At 42.6% G+C, this 14,070-nt stretch overlaps 1 protein-coding gene across 2 annotated transcripts; it reads right to left on the reverse strand.

Annotated features, from left to right (window-relative positions):
* Nucleotides 1-6,124: 6,124 nt before the first annotated feature.
* On the reverse strand, nt 6,125-9,963 carry c5h7orf25 (chromosome 5 C7orf25 homolog). Of its 2 annotated transcripts, none has more exons than XM_048529250.2 (2): nt 9,863-9,963; nt 6,125-9,021 (listed from the first exon to the last, which is right to left on the reverse strand). In XM_048529250.2, the coding sequence occupies exon 2, from the start codon at nt 9,012-9,014 to the stop codon at nt 7,764-7,766; it is 1,251 nt and encodes a 416-aa protein (XP_048385207.1). In that variant the 5' UTR covers nt 9,015-9,021; nt 9,863-9,963; the 3' UTR covers nt 6,125-7,763. The 2 variants fall into 2 exon arrangements, with proteins under 2 accessions (XP_048385207.1, XP_048385208.1); XM_048529251.2 differs by lacking the exon at nt 9,863-9,963 and adding an exon at nt 9,466-9,597.
* Nucleotides 9,964-14,070: the final 4,107 nt, after the last annotated feature.

The raw sequence follows: 14,070 nt of genomic DNA on the forward strand, positions 1-14,070 counted from the left end.
TTTTGCTTTTTTGTTTGCAATCCTGCCCAAGTGCTACTAAATCCCCAGTAGCTGAAGATGGGACTTTTTTTTTGACGTGTTTACTCACTGTTCAACGAATCCAATATGCATTTTTTTCCCCTGCCAGGTTTAAAGATGATCCAGCCTGGCACTGTTTCTACATTAATCTAAATAAGGCGGCAAATTGCATTTGAGCAAGATATTTAATGTAATGTAAATATTAATTTATAAAATGAGATCCTACAACACATATGCCATTTTATGTCAGAACTTTAATGAATTAATGGAGAGGGTTGATGAAGATCCTGAAATTAATGCTGAACATGAATAGTCAAAAGATATTTCACAAAGCCCACGCAGTAGATTTTTAGGAAAATGAATAACCATTGGATCAACAGCATACAAAATTATTTAAGGGACAAATATATTTGTGTGATTGTTTGACAGATTTGAGAAAAATATAGAACAGTCTCTAACATTGGAATCTGTATTTCTTTGAATATGTTAATGTCATAGACACGAGTATACAAGATACAATTTCAAGATTAACTCTGAAATGTAAGCAGATGAGGGACTTTCAGAGGATATGATGTTGAGTAGGCTGGCTCGCAAGTGTGAAGTGATACATTGTATAAGGGAGAATGAAAATCACCAATTTGAACTAGACTGTAGAATTTGAAAAGGGCTGTAACAGACATCGGGAGGGGGATATATGCATACAAATCTTTAGTGGCAAAACAAGTTGAAAAGGCTGTTAGTAAGGCAAATTGGCTCTTGGCTTTATTAATAGAGTAAAACAATAAGTGAATTATGCTAAACCTTTACAAGTGACACGTTAGGTCTCAGCTGGAAGATTGTGGTCAGTTCTATATTTTAGGGCAGATATAAAAGCCTTGGAATGGTACAATAGAAATTTACCATGGATTTTACTGGCAGCATTTATAGTCCATTTCCAATTGTGCTTGAGAAGGGCATAAGCCACAGTTTGAACCACTGCAAAGAATATGGTATATGTTAGGCAGGGAGTTCCAAGCCTTGGTCCAGTGACAATGAATTGTTGGTCATATATCCCTGAGTAAGAACAGTGCGCAACGCAGATGGAAACTCTCAGATGGTGGTGTTTCAATGCAGCTGTTGCCCCCCAAGCTTCTAGGTGCTAGTGATCATGTTTCTAGTAGGTACTGTTGAAGAAACCTTGGGAAAGTATCTACAAATCATCTTATCAATGATACACACCACAGATACAATGCACTGGTGGTGGATGGGGTGTAAATCAAGCAGTCTGCTTCGTCCTGTCAAGCCTGTTTAATGTTGGTTCAAATGCTTTCATCCAGCCAAGAGACAGTGCAGCATCCCATTATACTTGTGACTTGTGTCTTGTAATTGGAGGATAGGTTTTTCAGTGTCAGATAGAGATTTAACTAAGCGGGCCATACCAATGCACGTTTTTGCTCTGTGTATTTTACAGAATATATTTTCTTTGGCTTGCTTCAGTGGTCCTTTGCAAACCGTAGACACTTTCTTTTTGCTTCCTTGTATCCTGTTAATGCAGAAAGCATTTTTTATACAATTTCAATTCACATTTACAACATAAGTGCAGCTTGTTCAAGCAGACGTGGTGGCTAGGAAGGGTAAATTGAGTAAAAATATCAGGAAATGACAAACAGATTCTTCCTATTAGTTTCGGTCATGATGAATAAAAGGACAAAGTATCAGAGAATCCCTGCACTGTGGGAGCAACCATTCAGCCCACTGAGTCCACACCAACCCTCCAAACAGCATCCTACCCAGACCCACTCTCTCTCCCCGACCACTGTAACCCTGCATTTATCCCTGGTCACTATTGGCCAGTTTAGTGTGGTCAATCCATCTAACCTGCACATCTTTAGACTGTGGGAGGAAACCAATACACACATGGGCAGAATATGCAAACTCCACACAGTCACCCAAGGCTGCAATCGAACCTGCAACCTAAAACTTAGGGGACCCAGAGCACAGACAGAAGTTAGTCAAAAAAAAGGTATGCAGTAAATGGAAGGATAAAATTTCTGCATTAGAAAATGTGAAAACTGGGATGGAAGAACTGGGACTGTTTTGGTGAATATTTTATCCTATTATTGACCCGATATTCGTGACTGCCCAAGTATGAATGGTTGAAGTGTTGGGGATTACAGACTGTGACAAAGCATCCAGCAGAACTCTAGGCAATTCATAAAGGAATTTTGAAGCCTCTCTAAGGGCAGTGTATTTAGCTTCAGCGCTTCAAAATACTAATCCAAATATCTGTCAAAGCTGAAATTTGAATTCAAACTTTCTTCTGACAAAATAAAAAGATTTGAGAGTAATCATTCTTCATTCCCATCTGATGAGTGCAAGGCCATTATCTATAAAACAAACAAGATGCCAGGATAATGGAAGAACAATGGTCAAAAATGAACCAAGTTTAATTAAGTTAATGATGGCTCCTGATCTAAAGTAGAATTTTATTTTATAAATCTTATATTATCCAGATGGGCTTGGCCAAAATTCTGAAAAAAAAGTTCAAGCGATTTCATTTTTTTCTTAAGAATAAAACAGCAAAACCATGACACTGGACAACAAAAGCCCAGATGGGGTTGAAGTAAACCAGCTCTTTAATATGGGCAGTAAGCACAAAGTTCGTGGACACGAGTACCTTATTGCGAGCATCAAGAAAAGTGACTTTTTTTCCCTTCCCATTGAATAGACTGCAGAGTTAAATGAATCAAGGTTAATAGATACTCTTAAAATCGAAAGGGATCAACTTGTTTCAAGAAAGAGAATTAGTGGATGTAGGAACATTAGTAGCAATGCATGATTTTGATTTTTAGGAAAATAAATGTAACTTTCCCTAAAATAGAGAATTCAGTGATGGTTAATGACAATCAGCATCATTTACATTCACTCTTGTTGGAGATGGCAATTGCCTGGCACTTGTGGGGCACAAATGTCACTTAGTAGCCCAGGTCCTAAGGCAGAACAGGGAACAAGGGCCTATTGATCAGATCTCAAGCACCTGGGTGAAAATCAAATATAGTATCAAATCATCTGGCCCCCATTACCAGTGTCTTACTGCAGTACAATACGCCATGAGATTGACCCCAACACGTAGAGGATAAAACAGTCAGAGATACAGGGACCCATCAAAACCTTCGCTTATATTTCTGGGTGCTGTCCATTCATTGTATGCGAAAATAAAGAGAAGAATAAATAACGTTTGTCACCAGCTACAGCTACCCGTCTTCGAGGGCAGCTGGACTTGGTATCGAGAGCCAAGACTGAAAGCCAGTGATGGCACTCTCTGGAAATTGAACATTATTTCCGGAAAGGGCCATCATGTCATCGCGATGGAGTCACAGTCCAGTACGAGGGTGACACAAGGTGTGAGAATGGGCATGGGAAGCAAGGAGGCTGAAATGTCCACACTGGATCAGAAATCACAGGATTGATGAAGGGCTCTGAGCTCAGCCACTTTAGCTTTGTGCTGAGAGACAAATGATTTGAGTGTAATAACAGCCTCATGAAATTCGTTGAGATATAAAGATACAAGTCATCTTCCCATTAGATGGACATAGCAATGCTAAGGCATACAAGGCGATGGGCCAAGTACCAGGAAACTGGATTAGCATAGTTGGGTGCGTGTTTTTGACTGGTGTATGCGCAATGGTTGAAAGGCCTTTTAACTGCATTGGAACATCTATGTTCTATGACTGCCCAAATCTCTGAGAATTTACAAAGAGTGATGAATGTTGTACAGTTGTCAGCAAATGGATCTTACAATGGACAGCACTGCTGGTTGTGTCTCAGATGCTATCCTGAGGAACTCCTGTAGTGATGCTGATAATGGCAGGACAGTGTCAGTTAGGTACAATTATGTCAGCGTGGCAAGAGATAATGGGACAAGAGTGGGGAGTATGGCATTCAGACAGAGAACCATCTACAACCATATTGAATGGTGAAACACATTTGATGGGCCAAATGGCCTACTTCTGTGGTTTTCTATAGAACACCATTTCTTGACTAGTGTTACAAATATGTGTTATATTTAATATTGCTTAGCGGAATTAGATTTTTAACAATTGTGGAAAAAAATGGATTTCAAGTTTTGTGAATATAGCTGGGGTAGTTTCTTTAAAATAGGTCATTACAAGTTCACTACCTTTTTTATACAAGGCTTCCTAGAAATGACTCAATTGGCAATAGCTGCTTGCTTTGCTGTAGATCCTGCTGGGGCTGTTTTTCAACACTGACTGGCTCAGAGAGGCTCTTGTTTTATTTGATTCGTTTGGAGGTAAGCCAGCCAAGAACCAGTTTTACCTCTCAAGATTGTATTTCCTGAGCAAATCGTGTCTGCAAGACTTCAGTACGAACCGCACACCACAAAGGCCAGAATATTAGAGTCTGGAATATTCTACACTTTGTTCCTTTGTCTCCAGTGATAGCCCATTAAGCAACATTTTTGTTTGATCAAACAGGCCATTTGTCCAGAGAAATGTGTATTTTCTTTTCTTGCCTGAAGTATGAAAGTGTGTGAGCTTTGCATGTTTTGGGAATATTTATAAGGATAAGCATAAGCATTGATGCTTCTATATTGCCTACTGTCTTAACCAATGATTGCATTTCTCTGGAGTAAGCTTTGTTCTGATAAAAACCCCACGACTTTTATTTATTAAAAAACCTGGTCACTAGATCTTTGTAAGCGAATTTTAATCCGTGGAGCAGTGCGACTACAGTGACAGTGCACTCTTCCAGCCTCAGCTCTAACACTACTTGATGGGACAGATCTCCTAATTTTGACACAAGCCCCCACATGTTGGCTAAGAGGTCTTTGCAGGGGTAACAGACCTGTGTTGGCATATAAAAAACATGCAAAAACACAGACCCTTCAGGGAGAGAGGGGGTAAAAAGAAGACAGCTCTGCACAGCATTCTGGGAAAAAAAATTGACCAAAAGATTATTATTGAAGGAAAATGGACAAAGTACAATACAAATCGGACTGTGTTGCTCTAATGTTGATATTTTCAATGCCTACGCTAAAGGCCAGGCAGTACGAAGGGCTTTACTCCTTTCTTGTAGAAACTTTTATAAAACTGAGTGCAAACCTTTTGCAGAGGGCAGTTAGTGTCAACAACTATGCTCGCAGGTTTAGAGTCGCATGTAGTCCAGACCAGTTCAGGACTTTCTTCCCAAAAAGACATTAGTGAAGTAGAACCAGAGAGATCTTTTGTAACAAACGACAATGATTACATGGTCACCATTAGACTAGTTGGCACAGAACTGGAAAAAAAAGTAAACCGAAAAAGGACACTGACAAGTGGGTGTATAGGTGGCAGATGACGTACAATACAGAGAGATTATGGACATTGGTCAGAAGAACACTGAAAGACAACATAAGATAAAGGATACAATTCTAAAGGGGATGAAGTATCAGACAAACTTAGGCGCACACATCATTGAAGGTGCAAGACAGGTGGTGAGCAGTTAATAGTATTCTCAGTTTTGTTAATAGGATCATAGAGTACAATAGCAAGGAGGTAATATTGAATTGTATACAGGTGAGATGCCACATTGTAGGGAAAATGTGAATGTATTGGAGACAGTGCAGAAGTGATTTCCAGGAATAGGAAGCGGCAGCCATGGCGATAGGTAGAAGAAGGTGGGTCTGTTCTCTTCAGAGAGAAGGTGGCTGAGAGGAGACTTGATAGTGGTTTACAAAAAGAAAATCACCAATGGGCCAGACAGCAAGAAGCTATTCCTGCTCTGAAGAATAAAAAAAAAGCATAGACGTAAAGTGATGTGCAAAAAAAGCAAGGGTGATCTGGGGGGGAAAAAAAGAGCAAGTAACTAGGGTCTGGAATGCAGAGCCTGAAAATGTGAGAGAGGCAGGTACATTTGAGACACTGAAATAGTCACTGGAGGATTATTTGGATAGAAATGATGGGCAAGGATATGGGGAAAGGCAAGAAATTGGCACTACGTAATAGAAGCAGTGCAGGCACATTGGACAAAATTGCCTCCTTCTGTGGTGTAACAATTCTGTTATTCTAGTTTTTAATTTTATATTTTATTAAATTGAAAATTTCACTATACAATGGGATTTGCACCCACGTTCCCAGAACATTAGCATAGGGCTCCAGATTTCTCATCAAGTGGTGCTACAATGCCAGCATCTCTCAAAATAAACTGTAACAAAGACATTTTCAAATTTGATTTCAGCTTGGAGCATAGTTGAACCTGTAGTGCCACAGTTGGAGCTAGTTCGCACACTGGTGGTCTAGGACAATACAAGCCTAAAGACAAGGAGGGCCGTGTGCATGCCTAATCCTAGTACAGCTCAGCATCATAACTAACCTTTGTTAACATGGGTATCAAGTTCTACCACAAATTGAACATTGGCAGCCTTTGATTTCTGCTACTTAATGCTAACTGGAACAAAGCTATCTCCAGGAAGTGGTTGCTGTCCTTTGACATCAAGTTTAAAAAATGATTTGATATTGCAGGAACCAAGCTTGACACAGGTTTATAATCACTGATGCCCATAGTAAAGGTTAAACAAGCTCAATATTCCAACTGACAACATGTATCCACAGTCATCAAAAGAATGCAGAACAATGTGCTCCCCAGTTCTGCATCAGAATCTGCCCAGAAATCGTAAAAGATTTTAGCAGTAATCTGTAGCTATGGTACAGATTATAGAACAATTATAGAGAATGCAGCTATATACCAATATATTGAATATGCCTTTATTATAGATAATACAAACAGGAATATACCATGAAGATAGCTAACTCCATGTTGAATAAAATCCTGTTTCTAGCAGCACAAAGTACCACCTTGCTGCAATTTTATTTGCTTTTTAAATCTGAAATTTTGTTCTTAGTTCCTCCCCTCGTTCTTTCCTATTTTACCCCAAATTGTCTTTTAATTCCCAAAAGCAAATTTAAAAATTATAATACGTAAAGATAAAACAATATATAATAGTAAGCATCTTTTAATACTCAGCATAATAATGAAGGCACCAGATAGAACCAACCAATGAAGGTCATTGCCCACACTCAGCATTAGGAAAATAATTCTGACATACTACTCAGGACTTCTCTTCCCGATCAGTCGGGGCTTATGTTTCACTGAGCTCAATAGGTACTGGCTTTTCAAAAATAGAAAACAATTCACAATACAGCCATTTGCTGGCATACATTTTTAACCATTGCAAATTAGGAGAAAATAATTTGTACTTCTGTGAACCATTACCAAAGAAGAGTTTGTAAACTGAGCTGTATTCACAATTTTTCAGACTTGCACTGTAGGCCATGGCAGAGTTGTTTATAACCACTTTAAGAGGAACAAAATCACATCTTCATCCTCCAGTCGACAGCTAAATCTCCATTGCAGCTCTTGGCCTAATACAGTAAAAGGCAGACTCAATGGTGAGGACTACCATGACACCTGTTAACTGTCTGCCTGAATACTTTTTAAATGGATGCTTTGTACTTGGCATGCCCATTAGAGAGGCAGAGTTGGGTGGAGTTCGGGGAAGAGATGGTGAATAAATCTGAAATATCTAATTAGCTGTCTGTTATACGTCTCAAGACTTGACATCAACGCAAGAGCTGGCAATCTGTTCATCAGTTTTACAGCAGTGTGCAAATTAAACAGACACCCACCTCCCACCAAGTCCTTAAGGTACCATAATGTCAATTGTAAGAGGTTGCTTTCATCTTACAGGGCCACCATTGTAGATTTTCTCATGAAAGACAGTCCCAGGTAAAAGGTGTCGCTGTTGCTTCCTTGCTCTCTGTCAAAGCTCTCGGTTGATGGATAAATACGCTGAATTTCACACCTTGGTTATCTGCAGCACGAACAAACCCGCTGTTCGCCGTCATTGTGATCGCCTTCAAAGCATCTCCAGTGCCAAAGATAGTAATAGAGCGACTATTAATTTTTGCACTGGCTTCCAACCTGGACGCTCGCTCTGAAGGCTGGTCTGGTACAACGGTGATTTTCTGCAACAGCTTCTGTGCCCTGGCCTTTTCTCCAGGACCTCCCAGTGTCTCTAAAATGGTTTGAAAATCTTTCACAGCCAATTCACACGCGAACAACTCCTTGTCCTTCATGAAGGCCTGCAGCTTAGGCAAGACACTCTCCTCCCTCTCCTGCGAAGCTTGCTCTGTCAATACTTTCTCCTTGAAGATGAAGTAGCAGCCGCCATGACTTACTGCCGATACAAAGGAGATCAGGGTGGTTATGTCTAAATTGACACGACTGCAAGACTCCACTTTAACCTCGGCTGGAAAGGCAACGCTGGCAACAACTGTAGATCGGTCTACTTTCGTCACCTGCAGGGGCTCCTCCAGTTCTTCGTCAGAGTCAGCTGAATTATCAGCCTCCTCCACGAAATCAGTCATTGAGTTCACAGCCACGATATCTCCCCGTACAGAAAGCCCCATTTCTTTCAGTCTCTCTGCCATAGGGCTGGAGACGCCATTATAAAAGGCAAACACAACATGTGGATTACAGTACTGCACGAGCTGCTGTCTGCTGGCTTCCAAATAATCTTCTGCCTGCTCAACGATACTTCTGTCTCCATACTGGCCTCTGCCGACCCAAATGCTGTGCAGAGCCTCGGCTTTTCGGCCGACGGCTTTGACCCAAGTGAGGCCGCCGTTTGCAACGACATCCACCACAATCGATTGCCTTTCACCGGGCCGCTCCTGGTAGCTGAAAACGTGCAGCAGGCTCACCACGTCGTCCAGGCTCTCTGCCGACTCGATAACCGCCTTCAGGTGGGTCAGGTTCGTGCTCTGCAGGTGCGACTCCTTCACTGAAACCTTGCCTGCTTCGACTTTGCGCAAGAACTTTAGCTCAGCCTTCAGCTTGCTGCAGAGTTTGGGACCACCCTGAACCCCGCCCAGACGGGAGCGGGACAGTGTCTCTGCCCTGTCCAGCAGCTGCCGGGCTTCAGTGATCCTCTCGGACAGTATCTTCTGCAGGGACATTGCATCTCTGAAAATGACAAACACCTACATTTATACCCAGGGTTGTTACAGGTGGAGGCAGCAAGGAAGTGGGGAATGGGGATGGAGTTTGAGGCTTGTTGCGGGATTCTGGTAAGGGGCATCTGCACACACACCAGTGAGCCAGGTCAGAGGGCTCACAGAGCAGACCAGTCACATACCAGCACTGATGCACTACTTTCAGGCCCATTCTATTCCAAGTGACAGGCTGCAGTAGAGCACAGAGGGAGTACTGCATTGCTGGAAGTAGCACATAGAGTTAAACAGAGGTCTGTCTGCCACCCTCATGCAGATGTAAACAATCACGTCACTTTTCACACAGGGCCAGGGCAGGGGGTACAGTCCCAGTGGCATGGCCAATAGCTAATCTGCAATTAACACTGATCTCACTGCTGTTCCTGGGACGCATGACGTCCCACATTAGTGGCCTCACCTCAAAGAGTTGTTGTTGGTTGGTTGGTTGTTAAACAATTTTGGATGTTGATGCAGAACTTACAGCATATCCCCTTCTTTCTGCCAATTTGTCACCCAGCTTTAGCCTTCCAGAATCTATATCCAACCTCCATCCCCTCCCTAACGCCCCTCACACTCCCTCTACACCCCCAACAATGCCTCTACCTACCCACACTCCCTCTACCCCTCCCTACCCCCCAACATTCCCCTTAACCCAGCCTACCACAATCCGCACTCCCTCTACACCCCCCAAACCCCCTCCACCCCCCACTGCCCTTACCCCTCCCTACCACACTCCCTCTACTCCCCCCAAACCCCCTCCATCCCCCAATGCCCTTACCCCTCTCCCTCTCCGTTCCCTACCACCCCCTCCTCACCTTTCTTGATCCACAGTCTGGTCACTTCACCGCCGTCCTCCCAGTGAGGTCAGTTTACCGGAAGTGCACCGCTGTTTTGCCACGTCCTCTGTCTCTCGGCCCCGCCATGTTATTAAGGGATACGGTCATGCGCAGTGAGTAGCAGGGCCGAAATCGGGGAGGAGGAGGGTAAAGGAATGGGGGTAGGGCAATGGGTCATGAAAGGAGAAGGTCCAGGAAAGGAGCAGAGTAACGGAATGGGGACGGGCGTTAGAAGTGTGTGATGAAAGGGAGTAATGAAGTTGTTGGGTTGTGGTGGGGTGGAGGGGGTAATGATGGGTGAGGAGGTGCGGTAACAAAGGGGGCAGCGGGATAATAGGAGGAACAAAAGGAGAGGAGGGAGAAACAAACTGGGATGGATTTGGGAGAGTGGTTAAGAAGAGTAGAAGTAAGGGTGCCTAACCATCCATGATATTCCCCAAAAGCTACCTTCAAAGTCCTGGGGTCAAGTGTTCTGCGGAAGGGTCACCAGACATACTAACCTCATCCCACCTCCTTGACCTGTCCGTCTTCCCTGGACTGACCTATCCCCTCCCTACCTCCCCACCTACACTCTCCTCTCCACCTATCTTCTTTACTCTCCATCTTCGGTCCGCCTCCCCCTCTCTCCCTATTTATTCCAGTTCCCTCTCCCCAACCCCCTCTCTGATGAAGGGTCTAGGCCCGAAACGTCAGCTTTTGTGCTCCTGAGATGCTGCTTGGCCTGTTGTGTTCATCCAGCCTCACATTTTATTATCTTGGAATCTCCAGCATCTGCAGTTCCCATTATCCCTGAAGCACTAACTCAGTTTTCTCCTTCACAGATGCTGCCAGACCTGCTGAACTTTTCCAGCAACTTTGTTTTTGTTCCTGGGGATGCTGGGTTATTGAACAGGAGCATATCTTGAAACAGATCAGAAGTATCACTCTGTATTAAGTGTATATGGTGCCCTCTGGAAAATTTAAAGATGCAGGGAAGCATTATCAATCTGAAATCAGAGATACTGGAATTTTATTATCAGCATTGTGATTTATCTGTGGCGAACTTTCCTAGAAAGAACTGAAAGGACTTGCATTTAGATCTGCTGAAAGTGTGGTGAGACACAAGCTTGGCTGAACTTTAATTTACAGTTATTCCCAATGTAACAGTGCCTCCCTTGCACGGCATACAGAAGGAGCAGAGTTTTGTTTTTGTTATGTTGGATGTGCACTTGCAAAGTCAAGGCATACAAGGCTATAGGCCAAGTGCTGGAGAATATGATTAGAATAATTAGGTGTTTGTTCTTGACCACTGCAGATTTAATGGGCCCAACAGATTTTTTCTTGTGCTGTAGATCTCTATAATTCTAATCTCAAAAGACAAAGCTGCTCAGTTGAGTCTCACAACAAGACGTGAAGTAACTGCATCCTGACAGTTCCCAGAGTACCAGGCCCAGACTGGCTAAGACATGGTCTGATAATCACATTTGACTTGTACACTGATGGAATGGAATCCTTTTCTGTTTGCGGAGGCAGCTGTGTTCTAATGTAGTACTCTCAAAGCAACATGTACATAGTCTCAGAGATAATAGGAACTGCAGATGCTGGAGAATCCAAGATAATAAAATGTGAGGCTGTGTGATGAAGGGTCTCGGCCCGAAACGTCAGCTTTTGTGCTCCTGAGATGCTGCTTGGCCTGCTGTGTTCATCCAGCCTCACATTTTATTATCATGTACATAGTCTATTGTGTTCAGCACCTGGGGAAAGCCAGCTCTGCTGGTCTGGGCTGCGGCACTAACTTTGTGATGGGAAATTAAAATTAAGTGATGTGACTTTGCACAAATTGCGTTGGTAGCTGTCTTGACACGGTTATGGGTCAAGGTTTGTGCAATCCCATGCTGATCCCCAGTGCACTTTGACAGGAAGAATAAAGTAATTGAATGTTATTTAAGTGGAGAAAGACTGCAGAATGCTGCAGTACACGGGGGTCTGGGAGTCCTCCATGAATCTCAAAAAACTAGTATACAAGTTCACTGGATGATAGGGAAGATAAGTGGAATTTTGGTTTTTATTACAAAGGGACTGGAGCATAAAAGAAAGGAGGTTTTGCCTAAATTATACAAGGCATTAGTCAGGCCACAACTGGAATACTGTGAACAGTTTGTAGCTCTTTATCTAAGGAAGTGTATATTGGAATCGGAAGCAGTCCTGGTTCAGGTGTGGAGGGACTGCCTTATAAGGAAAGGTTACGTTGGTTGGGCCTATACTCATTGGAGTTTAGAGAGGCAATCATTCTGAAACATGCAGGATTCTTAGGGAATTTGACAGTGTAAATGTGAAAAGGTAGTTTCCTCTTGTGGGTAATTCTTAGGACCACAGGGCATAAGGGATCGCCCTTTTAAAACAGATAGGGAGGAATTTCTTGGAGAGAAACAAATCTGCAGAATTTTTTTATTGCAGAGGGTTGGTGAGACAGGATTGTAAATTCAAGGGGAGATAGATTTTCAATCAGTAATATGATCAACGGTTATGCGGAAAAGGCAGGAAAGTGGAGTTGAGGATTATAGGATCAGCCACATCTCACTTAATAGTGGAGCAGACTTGAAGGGCTGAATAGAGTACCTTTGCTCTGACATCTTATGGCTGGTGTGAAGCAGAAGAAATAGGTTGTTTCACTCGGTGCTGGGCACTGAAGAGAAAAGCAAAGTTTCTGCAAGAAGTCCATATGCTAATCTGGACAGCAGCAAAGGCTTGCTTACTGGCTAAAAGAAGAAGGTGGCTTTAACTAACTTTACTGTCACCAGAAGAACTGTCCTAATGCTAAAGGTTAGCTCCAAACATCATTGCAGAATATGGCAAAACTCTAAGACTATGCACTAATTTGAATGTAGACGCAGTTTTCTACTTTGTTGCGTACAACTACAAACTCATTTGATGGCATAATGTCAGATGTGAGCAACGCAGTTCTGGCAAGTGTTGTTTCATTCCCTAGCACAAACAGTTTTAAAAGCCTGTAGTTGGGAAAAACAAAACAAATCTTTAATATGATGAATTCCATTAAAAGTTACCTTTGAGGACATTTTGTTTTCTAAACATTCCGGCACATAGCTCTCTTTTACTGCATCTGAAAATAATACCCAGGCTTTAAGCTTGACAATCAGAAAAATGGAGGCCTCCTTTTATTCCTATTTAGCTCCCATAATGAAACTTTTACTTCCTATGTCTGAGTTGCCAATGCAGTTATTGCACAAAAGGAACAGGGATCCAGTGAGATTACAAAATTCCAATTTCCTAATCCTCATTCCGAAGGTGTATCAGTTAATGAATCTGTTCTCACCTCTTTGGAATTCCTGTGGTCGAAATTGTAATAATGCAGATCATTAGAATGTATTTCATACACACTCATACTGGTTAATTAAATGTATGGATAGATATTATGCTCTGTTCTGGTCAGGTCTTGGAGAAACATGAAAAAAACAAAAATGTACGTTCGGGCCTCCTGAATGTTTTGTGCAACTATCGCAATTAGTTGAGTCCGCATTGCTCTGCCAATTTTGGAACTCAAAAATTAATGATATAACCTAAACAGAAATAGGAGCACAAACCTATTTAAATAGATGCCCTACAGTGTGCTGTCAGTCATCTAAGGCTTTTATATTGAGTCACTGAAAAAAAAAACACACGTAGGAATTTGCCCTTTTTTTGAAGGTATAGTCTAAAGATGTTTTCAGTTTCTAAATTTAAGAGATTTGATGGTGGTTCCCTGTCTGCTCCCCTTAGATGTGCTATAGTGGAGGACAATTTAGCAAACAGAGAGTACTTACTGCTTGTTAGCAGAATCTGATATTGGTAATGAAGGCACTGAACAAGTATAGGATACTTTTCTAAGATAATCAAATGTGAGGCTGGATGAACACAGCAGGCCAAGCAGCATCTCAGGAGCACAAAAGCTGATGTTTCGGGCCTAGACCCTTCATCAGAGAGGGGGATGGGGAGAGGGAGCTGGAATAAATAGGGAGAGAGGGGGAGGCGGACCGAAGATGGAGAGGAAAGAAGATAGGTGGAGAGAGTATAGGTGGGGAGGTAGGGAGGGGATAGGTCAGTCCAGGGAAGACGGACAGGTCAAGGAGGTGGGATGAGGTTAGTAGGTAGCTGGGGGTGCGGCTTGGTGTGGGAGGAAGAACCGGTTAGGGAGGCAGAGATAGGTTGGA

Source organism: Stegostoma tigrinum, chromosome 5 (assembly GCF_030684315.1).
Source record: "Stegostoma tigrinum isolate sSteTig4 chromosome 5, sSteTig4.hap1, whole genome shotgun sequence".
Taxonomy (NCBI): domain Eukaryota; kingdom Metazoa; phylum Chordata; class Chondrichthyes; order Orectolobiformes; family Stegostomatidae; genus Stegostoma; species Stegostoma tigrinum.

Bases quoted from the DNA above. Each gene is read 5' to 3' on its own strand.
- c5h7orf25 (XM_048529250.2), bottom strand. From the start codon at position 9,014: ATGTCCCTGCAGAAGATACTGTCCGAGAGGATCACTGAAGCCCGGCAG.